Below are 15,954 nucleotides of genomic sequence, written 5' to 3'. Positions count from 1 at the left end.
TGTATTTTGTTCCCATTCCAAAAGTTGATCACCACTCATTGCAAGCTGCCCTTAATGTTGACATCATCATACCCAGCTGTTACAAAGCAGGCCAGTTGCTCTCAAAGTGCTTTTTAAAGGTGTTTGTTATTGTCATCCCCACTGTTGTGAACTGGGGGTTTATAAGATGTCTTGCATGGTTTCTTGAATTTGTTTTACTACTATGGCATGTGTCATCTACATATAGGTAACATCAAACTGTGTTCAATCTTAGTGTTCTTATATCTGTATAGACTGTGACATATGATATAAATGTAGTTTTGATACACGCTTATATCATAGCCAAGGCTTTTTTAGTTAGGCAATGATTAACTTAAGTGGCCCTCACCTGTTCACACTTAGAAGTAATCCTGAGATTTAGCATTTAACCTAGGATTGTTGACTTATCACCTTTGCATACCTGCTCTGAGGCACAGTAATCAGGCTATGATGAAGCAATGGTGAATTTACATTTTAAAATAAAACATTCTAGTATAAAGTAGCATCTTGAAACAAAGAGAACATTTCTCGCTGAGGGGAAATTAGGAGAGAGAGAGAGTGAGTATATTGGATTAGCAAATCTAAAAGACTTCACATATTCTCCTGGTCTTAATAAAATCAGGAAAATCTTGTAGTTTGAAAAACCCTTACCTTCAGGGAGCAGGAAGTCACAGGTACGGTTTTAGCCCCCCTTAGAACCAATGGGTGACGTGAATAGCCAGAGGAAAAGATACTAAAGCCTGGCTTGAGAGCATAGGTGAGTCTTCAGTGTTTCCTGGGTATAGAGGAATGCTGGAGCCTCCCAGCTGGTGAGCTGGATGGAGGCTACATTCTTGGATTCAAGGTCCAGGATAAAAACAGGTTATGGTTTTGATATCTTGTTTTGTTTATTCTCATAAGACTTTATCTCAACATATGGTTAGTGATTTTTTTGTGCAGGTTCTTGCTTTTTATAATAAATCCTTTTTAGTAACCATTTTACCCACTTATTGTCAGTGTTAACTGTGATTCCAGAGTATGTAACCACACAGGCCTGCCCATTCTACAGAAAGGGAGGTCCATCTTTTCTGAGCACATGCCTGGAGAAGAGTATGATCCTTCTAGCTGGCAAAATCCCCTCTAGTAAGGGCTGGCAAGGCCTGAATGAAATGGGTAGGGCTGAGGCACCACGGGCTGAGGAGCTGGCCTCCAGCATGTCTAAGCTGGTTCTTAGTGGGCAAGCAGTAGATGTCAGAGAGGTGTTTGGCACAAAAGGGTGCTCCAAAGGTGTGGAAACATCCCAAGGGTGTACGTCAGAAGTGAACCCAGGCTACGTTTGGGGCAAGGGCATGTTACATCCATGTTATAGATGGGGGGGGCAGGAAATCACTCTTTTTCCCAGCAAGAGGATTCCCCACAATCTGTTCCCACATGCCACAAATGCTGGAGGATATCTGCCATCTTCAGAACCCAAGTGAGACAAACACATTGCTAGCAGAGTCAAAAACCTCACAGTTCTCACCTTGCCCTCCGCAGTTTAAAGTCTTGTGTCCTTGCCAGCCATGAATTAATCGCCATGAGTGACATCTGTTGCAGGTGGGTTGTTTTCTCTCTCCACTTGCGGGGAACTGTGTGTACAGTGAATTGATCTCTTTTGGTAGGGTTTTATTTTTGTGGATTTGAGGGTTTTTTTATATATATCCAACAGGCAACTCTCCAACAATTGAGCCAGGACCACAAGCCAAAAAAACCCACAGAGACTTAGCATCCAAGGCTTTAGGTTGTTTTTTCCTTTTATATTTAATAAAAGTAACAGAAAAGTAACAAAAGGGGTCACTCTCGCTGGCAGGTGGGGAAATGGGGGGAAGAATTATCTCGGAAATAAAATCAACAAAGCTCTGGAGGGAGAATCTAAATAGACAGCTGAGAAAGGGACTAAGAATATAAAAGAGTCAATACAAAAAAAGTCTAAAAATAAGGAGAGGAGCAGAAAACACTACCATTCATCATGCCAGTCAAACAGATGTGAAAAGACAGACAGACAGGGCAGGACAGATGGTGGATGTGGGTCTCTTCATTTTCACAGGTCAACTTCTTCCCTGGTGTAAACAGCCCATGTTCCGCTGAAAGGGAATGGGACTGGACTGGTCTGCACCAGTAGAGAATCACAACATGTGCATTTTGTAGCCAGGGTCATGGGTGCTTCATTTTCTGTCAGGCTGCCCCTGGCATTGCCCATATGTGGCACCCAGACTGTGATAAATCCTGCTGAAATGCACCCTCTGCAGAGGCCCAACAACATTTTAGGGTTAAGGACTTACTTGATGCCTCCAGGCATCAATATCAATGCCAGCCTTCCCCCGCTTTGGTGACAAGCAGCTCCCAAATAGGGATTATGGCAGAATAGGAGCATAATCCAACCCCAAACTGCCTGAAGAGAAGGGAGACGCATTCATATGGGGGGAGGGCAGGTGCTAGTGTTGGAGGTACCTGCTCTGTCAGGATTGCCGCTAGCAAAGCCCTGTGGTACAAATCAAAGGGCAAGCTGCTAAAGCCCACAGCAGACCATGGATGTGAGGAGTGGACAGCACTGACCTCCCTGATGGGAACAACCAGCACCCATGGAAGCAGGGAGCCAGGCCACACATTCTCCCAGGGACACCCACAACCAAGCCAAATCCAATGGCCTGATTGCTGGGAAAATAACAAGGGACCCTCTGCTTTCCTGTATTGGACATAAGGAGCAGGAAGGCCAGAGGGGACCCTGCAGCCATCTGTGGATTCTAGGTAACTTCCCCTCCCCCTGATGACCCCATCACCTGGAAAAAGGCCATGATGGTCCCTTCAGGGCAAAAGACAGGTTTGCTAGGAAAGAAAATGTCTCATTCACTGTCCACATCTAGGTTTCCCTTGGTCCAGCCATCACCTAGTTCCACCTCACCACTGGGAAGGAAGGGGAGGGAACAGAGCCCACCCCAGGAAGGGGTGTTTCAACAAGCCAGCCCCATGATAGCACCTAGTGAGGCCAGGCACCAAGCACCTCTAACTGAGTATCCTGTTCCCATTGACTTTGCTGAGAGATGGGCACCTCCCAGGCTCTGGCTATCAACTGGATGGGGGAAAAGTGTGGGGGGTGGAGGGGTCTGCATCCTTCTCCCAACCCCAGCTACAAACTAGGTTTGCATCCACCCAGTAAATGGGTCATCTCCATCCCCTCTAGCCCAGTCTGGCAAGGAGTTGGAGCAGAATCATCACAAGGCCTGTGGATCAGGACTGCTACATATATGTGCACAAACACAAACACACATGCATGTGCACACACACATATACACACAGAAGACTGGGCAGCACAGAGGGGTAACAGGGCAGGCCAGACTTAGAACACAAGAGACTGGGAAAAACTCTACTATGATCCAGGGACAAATTAACATAGCACTAATAAACCGATTCTAGTTAGCTTCTAACACACACGTGGCTACACCAGTGCACCAGGGCACCACGCAGCTTGGCCCTGCACCAGACACGAGGCTGAAAATGAGATACTCAGGGGACCAAGTGGCTGGGGGTAAATAAATGACCAAAAGTCACCAAGAATAAAATGAGAGTAAAGACAGGAAAGGGGGAAAAAAGCCCAGTTTCCAACTCTGTTCTACTCAATATTGACATGAAGCATCTATAAAGAAAGGTTTAAAAAAAACCTAGCAGCACAGAGAAGTGAGGAAGGGAAGAGAAAGTCCACACACACTAGGAAGGAATACAGAGATGAGAACAGGTCTTTCCCCTTGCAAGCACAGGCCTGGCAGGGCTGTCTCCTCTGATGTGTCCTAGTGACACATCCAGTAGAGACAATGGGCACAGGTCCTGAATCCATGTAACTACCACTCTTCAATGGGAAGTAAGAAAGAGGCTAAAGACAGTCCCTGAAAAACAACTCCAAAGAGCAAGCGTAAAATATGCGGAGAAGGGACTTATCATCAGAGGTCCCCACACACACACACGAACACTCACGTGCATGTGAATATGGATGCATGCACATGTACACACACATGGACTTAAGGGTTACTAACCCCAAATGTTCTAAATCATGATTTGGCTTACAGAACTTACGATGCGTTTTTAAAGCTTGTAATTGTGGGGCTCCTTATCCTTGCCTAAAGGTGTTTGGGTTTGCAAGTGTTTCTCCACAAAGACAAGCAGTAGAAACTTATTTAAAAAAATAAATAAAGCTGAGATTCTCGCCTTGACCTCCGACTCCAGAGCTGGAGCGTTGAGAAAGACACCAAATACTATAATTCTTGGAATAAAAATGTGAGAGTCGGAAACACTGGGATGGGCACAGAAACGTTCTCATGTAGGAATACACACACAAAACCAGAGCAATGCACATATGCACTGATGTCCAGAGGCAGAGACAAACATTCGTGGGGGGCACACTTAAAGATGCAGCCCCTCGCTCACAGCTCCGTTCTCGCATACCACCTGTGCTCCGCTTTAGACTTGCAAACTACTTATTGAGACAAGGAACCACTTGACTTCCCTCCAGTACACACACAACTGTTACAGGCCCCAATCCCCAAAAGCTCCACGCTCGCTACTGAGATCCGATGACCTGAAGAGCCAAGCATGTGGGCTTTCACAGGAAAGCAAGCCCTTTGCATTATCCCAGCTGCAAGTCTTTTCAATCTTTCACAATCTTCGGTAAGAATAACATGAAGAACAACTGAACACACTCAAGAAAGAGCCTCAAAGAAATCTCCTCTGGTTCCCAAGATCTGCGTTTCACCATCTAGGTGTCCAGAACTGGGGGGACCTAAGATGGTTCCTTCCACACCTGGGATGCTTTATTTGGGCACTGCTGTCTCTGCACTCACCCCATTCCATCACACACACACACACAAGTATCTATGGAAGTTTCTTCTCTTTAAATATATAGCATTATTGTTTTCTTTAAAACACGGTACATAAATGAGCTTTTCGGTATTACAGCTACTATCTTACACGGTTAAAATCCACCCTTCCGGGTGGAGGGGATCTCTACACATGGTTTGGGGGACTTTCAGAGGGTAGAGACAAGAGCATGGGTATTGCTGGAGAGTGGGCATTTAAATAGCTCAGGGAAGGGAGATTTTTTGGAGCATGGATAAAGATGGTTTGAGGACTCCTCCCCCAGAGTGGTGCACTGAAAGGCCAAGGAGGTCCTGCAGAGTGAAACGTTAAGGGTAGAGGAGTCCTCCTTGTACTTGTGGCTGAGCCTTCAGGCCTAAGTTGGGTGCCTGACTTGAAATGAATGTAGTAAAGGACTGTGAGGGAGAGATCAGACAGACAGAAAGCAAGTGAGGTACAGAAGCATATAGGATTACTTGGATAGCCAGACAGACAGATGTTCACAGAGGTATATACGATCTGGATGGGTGATGGGCGAGTGGTTAGAGAAAGATAGGGAACTCAGTAGACAGACAGATGGGTGCAGGGTACGTGGGTGGGTGGACAGGTTGACTACATGCACGGGGATGCTTGGATGGAGAGAGATGGGGAGAGAGGGATGGGTGAAGAGATAGACTGATGGACAGCCAGAGGGATCAGAAATCATGACTCCAAATAGTCGACACCTCTAAAAATCAGGCCTTTGTCATTGCCAGTCAAGCACCCCAGCCTGACAGCAACTTGAGCCCACAGGAGTCCTCATGTTGATGCCAGCAGGGTCCAGGTCTGGGGCCTGGTGGTCCTTCTGGGCCTCCTCACACCCCCAGGCGAGGGACAAGTGGGAGAGCTGGTTACAGGTGACGAGCACCAAGCTATGCCTCCTCACCCACGTGCCAAGGCCCCAGTCTGGGCTCTGCCTCTGCCCTGTGATGGCAGATGCCACGCGAGCTGCCTTGGTGCATGAGGTAGTTGTGGTCAGTCCTTGCGTGAGAGATGCAAAGCCCAGGGCTTAGAGGTGGAGGCAGGGCCCCAGGGCTGGCAGTCAGCCATGGAAATCCTGGGGAGGCCACATGGCCTATTGGTGACAGAGTAGGACCAGTGTTCTCCTCCTGGCTCTGCCAGCGATCTACTGTGTGCCTTTTGGCAAGTCCCTTCCCTTTTCAATGCCTGTGTCCCTGCCACTCCCTGTCCAGTCAGACCAGCTGGGTCTCAGGGTACAGCCTGGTCTGACTGTGTCTGCGCAGCACCCAGTATCTGAGGCCCTCCAGGGGCTGCAGGAATGACATGAGGACAATAGTGATGGTGACACCTGGCCTAGAAAACCCTGTCAATCAAATGGCCGGGAGCAGGTCAGCAAAGACAGGCATAACTGTGCACATGGGGAGTGTTTCAGAAACGTGCCAGATGAAAGGCATTAAAGCAGTGTTTGCCCTCCCTTTATGACTGATGCTCCCTCCATCCTTCTGCTTGGCTGCTTGCCTTTGCACTTCTCTAGGAGTGACAGTGAAGCAGAGCAGTGAGTCTCACCACCTGATGAGGCAGGGTCACTCGGCATTGAAGGAGGAAGCGAGTGCTTGGGTCTGGCAGGTTGCTCTATCTTCTTGTTGACCTCTTTGCCATGGTTCTGAATCATGAAGACATTTTTGTCCATACTCCCCCCTCCCTCACCCCCCCCACAAGCAGAGCCAGGGGTCCTATGAGTGTGGAAGGTTTCAAGCTCAGATTTTGTAAACGGGTCCTCTGCATTTGTTTAAAATCACCATGGTCTTGATTTAGTGCAATTATGACCCTGCTATTGCTTTACAAACCCTAGCCCCTTTACTAGGCCTGCCTTTGGGGTCCCTATGACTCAGCTATAACCCCGGCATCAAAATAGCACTGCTGCACTCCATAGGCATCAAGAAATGCAGCTTCACCCTGCCCCTACAGCAGGTGGGGAAACCGAGGCACACAAAGTCTACCATCGCACAACTTGCCCAAGCGGGCTGGGAGCAGAACCCAGACTTCCAGGGCTGGAACTGCAAGGCCTTCCTCAGGGCTGCATTCTTTAGCTCTATCCATATACTTCCAGAGGTGCCACAACTCCCCTTGCAGCGACCCCGACATGACATCCAGCTGGGACAGGCCACTTCTTTATCACTGGGAGCTCTGTGCAATCAGGAAAACCATAGGCAACATCCCTCCATCAGCCAGGCATGTTTCAGGAGGCAGGGGCAGAGGGGGTCAGTCAGTCACTGGTGGCGAGTTTTCGGCAGTGAGATAGCTGTGCATTTGCTGGGTGAGCTGAAAGTTCCCCTGGGTGGGGAATCCAGTGAGAAGACCCTGCCTGCGCTCCAAGGTGGGGCTCTGGATCATCCCAAATGGGCCCATTCCAGAGGAGTCAGGACCAGGCTTTCTCAGGAGCAGCAAGGGCAGGGCACGTGGCAATGTTTGGTCACTGGTCGCGGCATTGTTCCTGGCATGGACCCCACAACCTCACTAACACAGCACCCCAGGGTGCACATCCAGGGGCTGCCACTGGCTGGGGGTGTGATTGGTCTCCCAGGACCTTTCCTCTAAAACCAAATGCTCTTTTCCTCACCTTCTGACAGGACAGGAGAGCTAGTCGGGCCAGAGGATCAGCTAAGCATCCCATGCCTGCGTCACATGTGGCCTTGTTTCCCCTCCCCATGGTCAGTGGGCCACAAAGCCCAGCGACTCCTGAAGAAAGACTCCTAAATCTGGGGTGGGAGGTGGCCTCACCCCACCCACTGCCTGCCCCCTTGGGCTCAGTGGGGAAAAGGTGAAGGAAGGTGTCTGGGAACATGGTTTGTTCCTTTGCTACTTGGTTCCTAGTGAGATCAACCCTGGAAAGGGGAGATGGTCCTGAAAGCCCAGCTGAGAGCCACCTCAGCTGCCCAGAGAGAGATGGCCAGAAGGATCCTTCTATGTAGGATGGGTAGCTCAGGCTCCCAGGAAGGCAGCCAGAGAGAGCTGTGCAGGGAGGGCTACTGGACAGCAGAGGCAGGGAAAACCTGCAGGGCAGGAGGGACAGGTGGCATTGCCAGCTTCATGCACCTTCTTCAGCATACTGCCTGCTGCCGTCCTAACACCCACTTCCCTGGCACAGTAGCATTGTGAAAGGGGCTGGTTTTCCTGCTGGGCAGCATCAGGCTGGACAGCTGTGGGCTGGGCACTACGAGAGCTAAAGGGTGCCCCATGAGGGGAGCTGGAAGGTGTCCTCAGTGCCCGCTCCTGGCCCTAAAGTGGCTGTGCTTTGTGTTCTGGGCTCTGCCCTTCCTTGGCTGGTTCCATGCTGCTGTGACCCACCCCATCCAATCCCTAGCCTTCCCCAAAGGGTACTGGGCCTTGTCTCCCACCCTTGTGCCAAGGGCAGCAGTGGCCTCCGCAGGGGGCGCCCTGACAAGATTGCCCGAAACAAGCAAAACTTGCTGCAACTTGGGGGAAGGAGACAGGAAACAAGTGTCTGGAACCCTCCCTCCCACATACCCTAGTGGCAGCCCCCAGGACAGCAGCTCCTCCGAGGACAGGGCTGGGATGCAAGCAGGGGGTCTGGAATCCTTGACTTGGAGACATCGATTCCAGTGTGGGCAGGGGATGGAGGTTAACAGCGGGTCAGTAATGCCCTTAGTGTAGGGTCAGGCAGGGAGAGGCATTAGCTGCCACTGCAGGCTCTTCTGACTGCCTAGTACACCCAGCTGACAGGGACCCACTGCGGCTCGGAGCGCAGCTTCTCCATGGCCTCCTGCAGCTGCTGAAATGTCCGCTCCAGGTTGTCGTTGACGAGGCTGAGGTCAAAGTAGTGGCCGTAGCTGCGCTGGATCCGACAGCTCTCATCCACCGTCCGCTTCAGATCCGCCTCCTGCCCAGGCATAAGCAGCCCGTTAGCCCCCGTGCTGCAGCATTCCAGCTCCTTACCTGAGTTGTGTGTGCAGGGTAATGAGCTTACAGCTTGTGGGGAAGGAGGGAAGGGCAGCAGCAAGAGCAGCAGTGGGGTGGAAAAGAACTCAGGGAGAACATTTTGCAAATATAAGCAAAAAAGCATGCGTTGCAGAGACTACTTCACCCACCCTGAAAGGCAGCTGCCTCTGTGGAGCAGTTACAGCTGTTTACACAGGGATCCCACAGCTGAGAGGCAGCTACCTCTGGGGAGGAGCACAGCAGCTGTTTTAATGCTATGAAATAACATTACTCAGTCTTTAGACCAAGAAGAATTCTGTACCCCACTGAGCACTGATGGAGAATTTAAGGGGGAAGACTATAATGAGCTAAGTCAGTAAGCGCATGCTGCCTGCACAGTGCCTAGTACAACAGAGCATCACCCAGCACTACCAAGCTATATACTTACTATAAACAGTAAACAGCTATTTAGCCAGGGTCGGAGGCAAGCACCCTTCCGTGCCTGTTAAATGCATCCTGGGGAATGTAGGGACCACTCACCACCAGCATTTTGGCTTTGACTGGGCATCCAGAGCAACTAGCACCACCCCAGGGCACTGCAGCCAGCAAGGACCCCTAGGCATGAGCATGCCTATTGAGCCACCATCAGTGCTCTGGCAGTGCCTTTGGCCTCCCTAAGGGACTGCCCATGCCAGCCTGAGCCCATTCAGTTTGGAACCATAGCCTAAGGCACGGCAGCCTGGCTACAGAGGGCAGCTGAGCTCAGATGGTAACTTCCTGGGGCACCATTCCCCATAGCAAGTGGTGGTACCAGCTGAAGGAAGGGATCCCACAGGGAGTGCCATGCCTGGGGGCCATGCAGGCCACAATGGACTGCACTGTGTAGGTGGCTGAGGTGGCTCCATCAAGGGGCCGTCCTGGAGCTAGGCTCTGCAGCCTAAAGGGGCCACAGACTATACCAAAAAGGAACAGAGGGATGGAGAAAGCCCTTAACTCAGAGCATGTGGCACATGTACTTATGCGCAGAGGTGTTGGCGAATGTCAACACATGTCCAGGAACTTGGAGCTGCCCCCGCTTGGCCATGGCTGGTGCCTCAGGGGCTGAGGACAGGGACTGGGCCAGGCTACCTCTGAAGGCATTGTGGTCTCTACCCTCATGGCACCCTGCAGTGGTCTGGAACAAGAGGAGGAAGGAGCTGGCTTGTGCTCACCGTGAGCTGCTTTGTGGCCACACCGCTCTCCAGCGCTGCCTTGTTCATGGCTCGGAGTGTTTCATAGTCTGGGGCTTCAATGAAGACCACGTAGGGGACGAATTCAGCTGTTCTCAGCACCTTCACTGCCTGGACAGACACCAGGACAGCCTCTCAGAAGACTTCTAAATAGACATGCCTGGGGGGGTGGCTGGACAGTGTGACTGCTGGGACAGGACCCAAGGCCACTCACCCTAGCCTACTGGTTCTGACACAGAGGGACATTACCCAGTGCCACCTGGTGGGGCTTCAACAACCTGGAGGAAATGGTTCACTGAGGAGGCAGCTGGGGCCCACAGGCAGAGCCTGGGACCAGGAATTAGGACGCTTGAGTCTGGCTCTGTCACTTCCCCACTTCTGCTTCAGCTTCCCCTCCCATCCTTTGTCCAAGTAGCTCTTGAGGGTCAGATGCATCTGGCCCCATGGCTGGGCCCTCCTCTTCTGGACCACACTGCAATAAACTAAGTGCCCCAGGTATCACTGATTCAGTGAAGAGGCCATGTGTAGGAGAGGCCACAGAAGCCAAGCTGTCCTCTTGTCAGGGACTGATCACTCAGGCAGGCCAGACTGGGCCAAGTACCTCAGCAGCCACACCTGCAGTGAGCCTCAGCTAATGGACTCAATGTAGGAAGTGAGCATCTTGATTAGCTGCTAGCAGCACTGCCTATCCTTACAGCACCAGCCGGGGCCCTGGGTCTGCAGGGCACTCAATCGTTCTGATCTAGCTCTGTTGTGCCAAGCCTCCTGGTTCCATCCTGGCACTCTGGTTTTCCTGGCTCTTGATCCTGGTTTTGGCTTATTTGTGGACTTCAGCTTTGGATTTCCCTGTGGCTGTTTCCTGGTTCCTGACCCTGGTTTGGCTCTGTCCTTTGCCCTGTGGATTGTCCCTCAAATTGGTACTTGGCATCTGATCCCAGATCCTGCCTCTGGACTGTGTTGTGGACTCTGCCCCTGGATTTTCCTCTGGCTTTGATAATATCTTCTGTCCTCTGACCCAGCCCTGGGCCCCTGCTTTCCCTTAATAGCCTAACCATTAGGCAAGACTGCCTATGTCCTGGTTTCTTACACCTCCACCTTCCCTAGTCATGGTGGGGTGCTGTGGTCAGGCGGGTGGAGGAAGCCCAGACCCCAGATGCCGAGTGCTCAGCTCCAAGGCTGTCACAGCACACCCCCAAGCTCCCTGCCAGTGCATGCAGGGGTGCAGGGCCCATACCTGCGGGTTCACGTCCAGGATGCACATCTTGCCAGCTTCTACCACCTCATGGATGGAGTCGATCTTGGTGCCGTACAGGTTGCCCTCATACTCCCCATGCTCCAGGTACCGGCCAGCTTTGATGTCTGCCTCCATCTCAACCCGGGACACAAAACAGTACACATGTCCATTCCTCTCACTGTCCTTGGGCTTCCGTGATGTGTCTGCCAAGGGAGACACCAATACCATGCCTTGAGTCTGGCTACCATGGACTCAGAAATAGGGATCAGGCTGGGAACACAGGGCCTAAGAGCTCCAGTGCTAGGACTCACAAACCAGCTCTGAGATGTATAACCCATACTATATGGGGCAGAACCAGTACTGCAGACCCACACAGCTCCAGTCCTGGGACCCACCGATTGGCACCATAGTTCCATAGTGCTTAGGGTCTAATTCTTGCTGGTCTCCCCTGATGAGTTTGTAAACAGCCACCAGATCCCCTCTTAGCCTTCTCTTGTGGAGGCTGAATAGGTTCAGGCCCTTTAGCCTCTCCTCATAGGGCCTGCCCCGCTGCCCCTTGACCATGCAAGTGGCCCTCCTCTGGACCCCCTCAATGCTAGCCACATCCCTTTTGAAGTGCAGCACCCAGAACTAGACGCAATACTCCAATTGTGGCCTGACCAATGCCGCATATAAGGGAAGGATCACCTCCCTGGACCTGCTTGTGATGCATCTGTAGATGCACGACAAGGTGCAGTTAGCCTTATTGACCTCTTCCTCGCGTTGGTGGCTCATGTTCATCCTGGAGTCAACTGCAAATCCCTCTGTACCTCTTTGAGCTTCGTCTGTGCATGGGGTGAGCTTCCTGCATCTGCCTGCCCAGGGCTGGTACTGTATCTCACACCCCAGACACATAAGAGTCACAGGGCCCTGTACTCACTGCAGGGTCAGCCCAGGAGGAGTCAGAATCAGGAAATAAGGGGCAGACTGCCGAAGCCTCATCCACCATCATGAATATGACCAACTAAACCCAGTGCCCATCAATGCCAGCTCTCCCCCTGCCCAGTCCCTTCCTTTTGCTACCTTGGAACATGTTAGCCATGTCCCTTCACCCCAGACACCCTGCACACCCTAAGACAGGTGCACATCACACACAGTTCACAACTGTGACACACGGGGTCCCTCACAAACACACCCAGCTGGAGGAAGTCATATGATATGCACACACAGACACACAAGTATGGGCATACATAAACATAGAGATGCACACAGACTCTCCCACTATGCCACGTGTCCTAAAAACTGGTTATCCCCCATAACCAACAGCCCTCGCCACCTGAGAGGGACTGGAACCTATAGCATTCACCTGCCTCGACTGAAACCAGCATTTGCTAGCCCTAGGCTTTCAGGTCACAGACATGGGAGTGCTGCCAGCTTTCCATCAGCACCTGATGTAGCTCTGATTTGCCAGAACAGTAGGCTCCCATGATGGCTGACATGGGGGGTGTATATAGTTGTTTGCTCACTTTGTTTCACATGGCTTGGCCTGGCCCTGAGAGGCAGCCCTGAAGAGGAGGGGGACTTGTGCATAGGGTATCAGCAAAGAAGTTGGGATTACTCCCTGATCTGACACAGCCTCTCTGTGAGACCTTGAGGAAGCCATTTACCTCTCTGTGCCTCAGTTTCCCCTCTGTGCAGCAAGGCTTTGTTCTGTCTCACTGTGTCTCTAGCTGGCTCCCTGAAGCACAGTGTCCCGTAGCACAGGCTGGAACATTGAGGTCAGCACTGACAATGAGGAGACAGCACCCCCACAGAGCCCCCACGTGCAGCACAGCACCCCTTAGCGCTGACCCTGAGACCCTACAGCAATATGACTGGAAGGGGGGAGCATCCCCTACACCACCCTGTGGCACAGCACCTCCGAATGTGGTACCTGGACGGAAGACCTATCAGGGAAGGGGCAGAGGGGGTGCGCCCAGGCTGCCCATACTCACAGGGGATGGTGGTGCCGTAGCGTGCCTGGTCAGACATGATGAGCTTGTTCTTGAGGCTGCGTCGTCCAACCCCCTGGGCACCGATCAGCACCAGGGTTTTCCTGCGGAAGGGGGGCATGCGTGCCACCTCCTCGTAGATCAGCAGCTCATGCCGGTCAAACTCTGAGTGGGGAAGGAGGAAGGGAGTATAGTCAGGCCTGGCAAATGCAGAGCCCCCCTCTTCCCTGCCAAGGAGAGAGATATTATACCCCCACAGTGCCCCCATCTGCCCCATCAAAGACATCATGGGCCTGGTGCTGCATCACAGGGGTACTTTCTGTGCAACAGCCCCTGCACAAGGGTAGGGGACCACTACACACACATGGTGCCAGTACTGGTATGGGGGACATCAGCACCACCATCAACCCACTGTGGGGCATCAGGGGAGGCATTCTGGGTGAAACATGGTTGGGGCATGGGGCTGGGGGAAGGCTGATAGAGCTCGAGTGCCTGGCAGCAGAGACAGGGACGCAGACGGGGGTACTCACCAGCATTCTTCGTCGTCAGGTACATCATCCTCTTCTTCTTCTTCCCACTGATGCTGCCACACAGAGCTCCTGCCCAGAGAATGAACTGGCTCAGCCATGCACCACACTGCCCAGGTGATGGAGCAGGGAGGATCAGGCACTGCCATGTGGGGGGCTTTCTACACAGGGAATGGGTATGAACACAGCCAGAGCTTGTGGCCCCCCACTCCCTCCCTACCTCTCACCAGTGGCACTGGGGGAGGGAATGCCACTGTAGGGCAGGTTAATGCACTTTCTGGGCACTGCCACCTGGCTCCCCACTGCAACTGAAAGTATAGGGGACCAGGTGCCAGGCCTGCTGGATTCAGGGGGCCTCGTACCAGATGTGGGGGTGACTTCAAGGTCGCGCTTCACAAAGGCTTTTCGCTTCTCCTCCAGCAGCTGGCTTGGGATGAGGCCTGCACTGCCGCCCTCCACGTGGCAAGCCTGCAACATGCCCAGGCACGGTGAGCCACCCTGGGGCACCCCCAGCCCTTCCCCAGGGAATACCCACCCTGAGGAACCCACAGCCCCACCCCAGAGCCCACCTCATGGGGCCCTGTCCAGCAGCAGGACCCTGCTGATTAGCAGCAGGACCTTCAGCCCCAATAATGAAACAAGTAGCAGCCCCAGGTTCCCATCTGCAGCCCACTTTGTTCCTGGTCAGGGGAAACAGGCTGCACGAACCCTGCCTGTCTCAGCAACCAGCCTCCCCCTCTGATCCTCACCAGGATCTGGGAGTAGACCCAAGGCAAGGGGCTGCTGCCAACCCAAGGTCACACCTGCCAGGGAACCAGTGGAGGGTGCATTGGTGACCCCCCTGCTTCCCTTACCTGCCACCAGTTGGGGTCATCCTGGTTGACAATCTGCAGCAGGTCCCCTGCGGTGAACTTCAGCCCTGCCTCCTTGCAAGGGATCAGGTTGTCGCTGGCAGGGTCATAGTCAAAGTGGGCCTTCACAAACACCTGTGGGCAGAGGGCAGTGGATACCGGAGCCCCTTACACAGCACCATCGCTTCAAGCACCGGGGCTAGCACCAAGGTCCCTAGAGAAGTAAGTCCCTCGTGCAGATGCTGAGCCCCCAAGCAATGGGATAATCCCACCCTGCCTAGAACAGCTTGAACCTGCAAGTGAGAGCAAGGCACTCCCATTCCTGAAGGGTGCCATTGGAGCAGGGCAGCAGGTGTGTGCAGAGGTAGAAGCTCTGTTTGCACAAGGGCCAATCTGGCATGCACTTGTGCACAATCATGCAAACTGAATGCACAATCACCCAGCTATCTGCACACATGCTACGCATACATTGTAGCCAAACTTTGTGCACATGTGCATCTCCACACACATACTGCCCACACATAATAATCCAGCTATGTGAAAACCCATGAACATACACAAGCTAATGTGCAAATTACCAAGGAAACATTATGCACCTCTCTTTGAGGGATGGACCCCCTGCTAGCACAGGTAAGATCCGGCTGACCTTAAGGGTGGGTGGGGCTGGGACAGGCAACAGTGGAAGTGAGGAGAGGGGTGGGGGTGCTCTGTGCTTTTCCCCACATGAGCATATCAACCAGTACACCACACAGCTTCACAGCCAGCTTAGCCAGGCAGGAGGACCAGACAGACCTCTCCCTGGGACTTTCACACAGGACTGAAGAGTGACGGGAGGACAACAAGGGCTGCCTTCTGCAGCCACCTGCAGCCAGTCCCCAGCCAGCACACAGATAGTGAGATCCTAGGCAGCAAGTAGGAAAATCCCCATGTTTGCAGACAGGTTCTGCTTTGTCCATAGCCACAGGTTGGCCAGGGTGTGGGGGGAGAAGGAGGAAGCCCAGGAGGGAGTAGCCAGAATGTCTCAGGACACAAAGGCAGGTGACCTCTGCCTTCTGTGCATCCAGACAGCCCTACCTTTCCCTTGCCCATCAGCTCCTTCCAGACAGTACTGCAGCTAACTATTGACAAGAGGAGGGGAGGTGGATCCAGCATGGAACCAGATGGATTGGGGAGGGCATAGATCTGGGCTGGTGTCCCCAGGAATGTCAAAAAGCTTTTAACAAGGTCCCTCAGCAAAGGCTCTTGAAAACAGAGTTGCAACAGGATTAGAGGAAAGGTCCTCTCATGGGTCAGAAGATGGTTCAAAGAGAGAAAACAAAGGGT

At 52.6% G+C, this 15,954-nt stretch overlaps 1 protein-coding gene across 2 annotated transcripts in view; it reads right to left on the bottom strand.

Annotated features, from left to right (window-relative positions):
• Positions 1 to 1,766: 1,766 nt before the first annotated feature.
• Positions 1,767 to 15,954, bottom strand: part of MPP2 (MAGUK p55 scaffold protein 2) — a 46,786-nt gene continuing 32,598 nt past the window's right edge. For both annotated transcript variants that reach the window (XM_059726886.1, XM_059726885.1), the window contains 7 exons: positions 14,635 to 14,766; positions 14,143 to 14,248; positions 13,784 to 13,852; positions 13,257 to 13,418; positions 11,284 to 11,486; positions 10,032 to 10,160; positions 1,767 to 8,782 (listed from right to left, as the gene is read on the bottom strand). In XM_059726886.1, coding sequence (XP_059582869.1) covers positions 8,606 to 8,782; positions 10,032 to 10,160; positions 11,284 to 11,486; positions 13,257 to 13,418; positions 13,784 to 13,852; positions 14,143 to 14,248; positions 14,635 to 14,766 — 978 coding nt within the window. In that variant the 3' untranslated portion in view covers positions 1,767 to 8,605. The remainder of the gene's footprint in view (positions 8,783 to 10,031; positions 10,161 to 11,283; positions 11,487 to 13,256; positions 13,419 to 13,783; positions 13,853 to 14,142; positions 14,249 to 14,634; positions 14,767 to 15,954) is intronic.

The sequence above is a fragment of the Alligator mississippiensis genome, chromosome 4, assembly GCF_030867095.1.
Source record: "Alligator mississippiensis isolate rAllMis1 chromosome 4, rAllMis1, whole genome shotgun sequence".
Classification (NCBI taxonomy): Eukaryota; Metazoa; Chordata; order Crocodylia; family Alligatoridae; genus Alligator; species Alligator mississippiensis.
The sequence above is the reverse complement of the archived record's forward strand: the minus strand, read 5'-3'. Positions and strand labels throughout refer to the sequence as shown.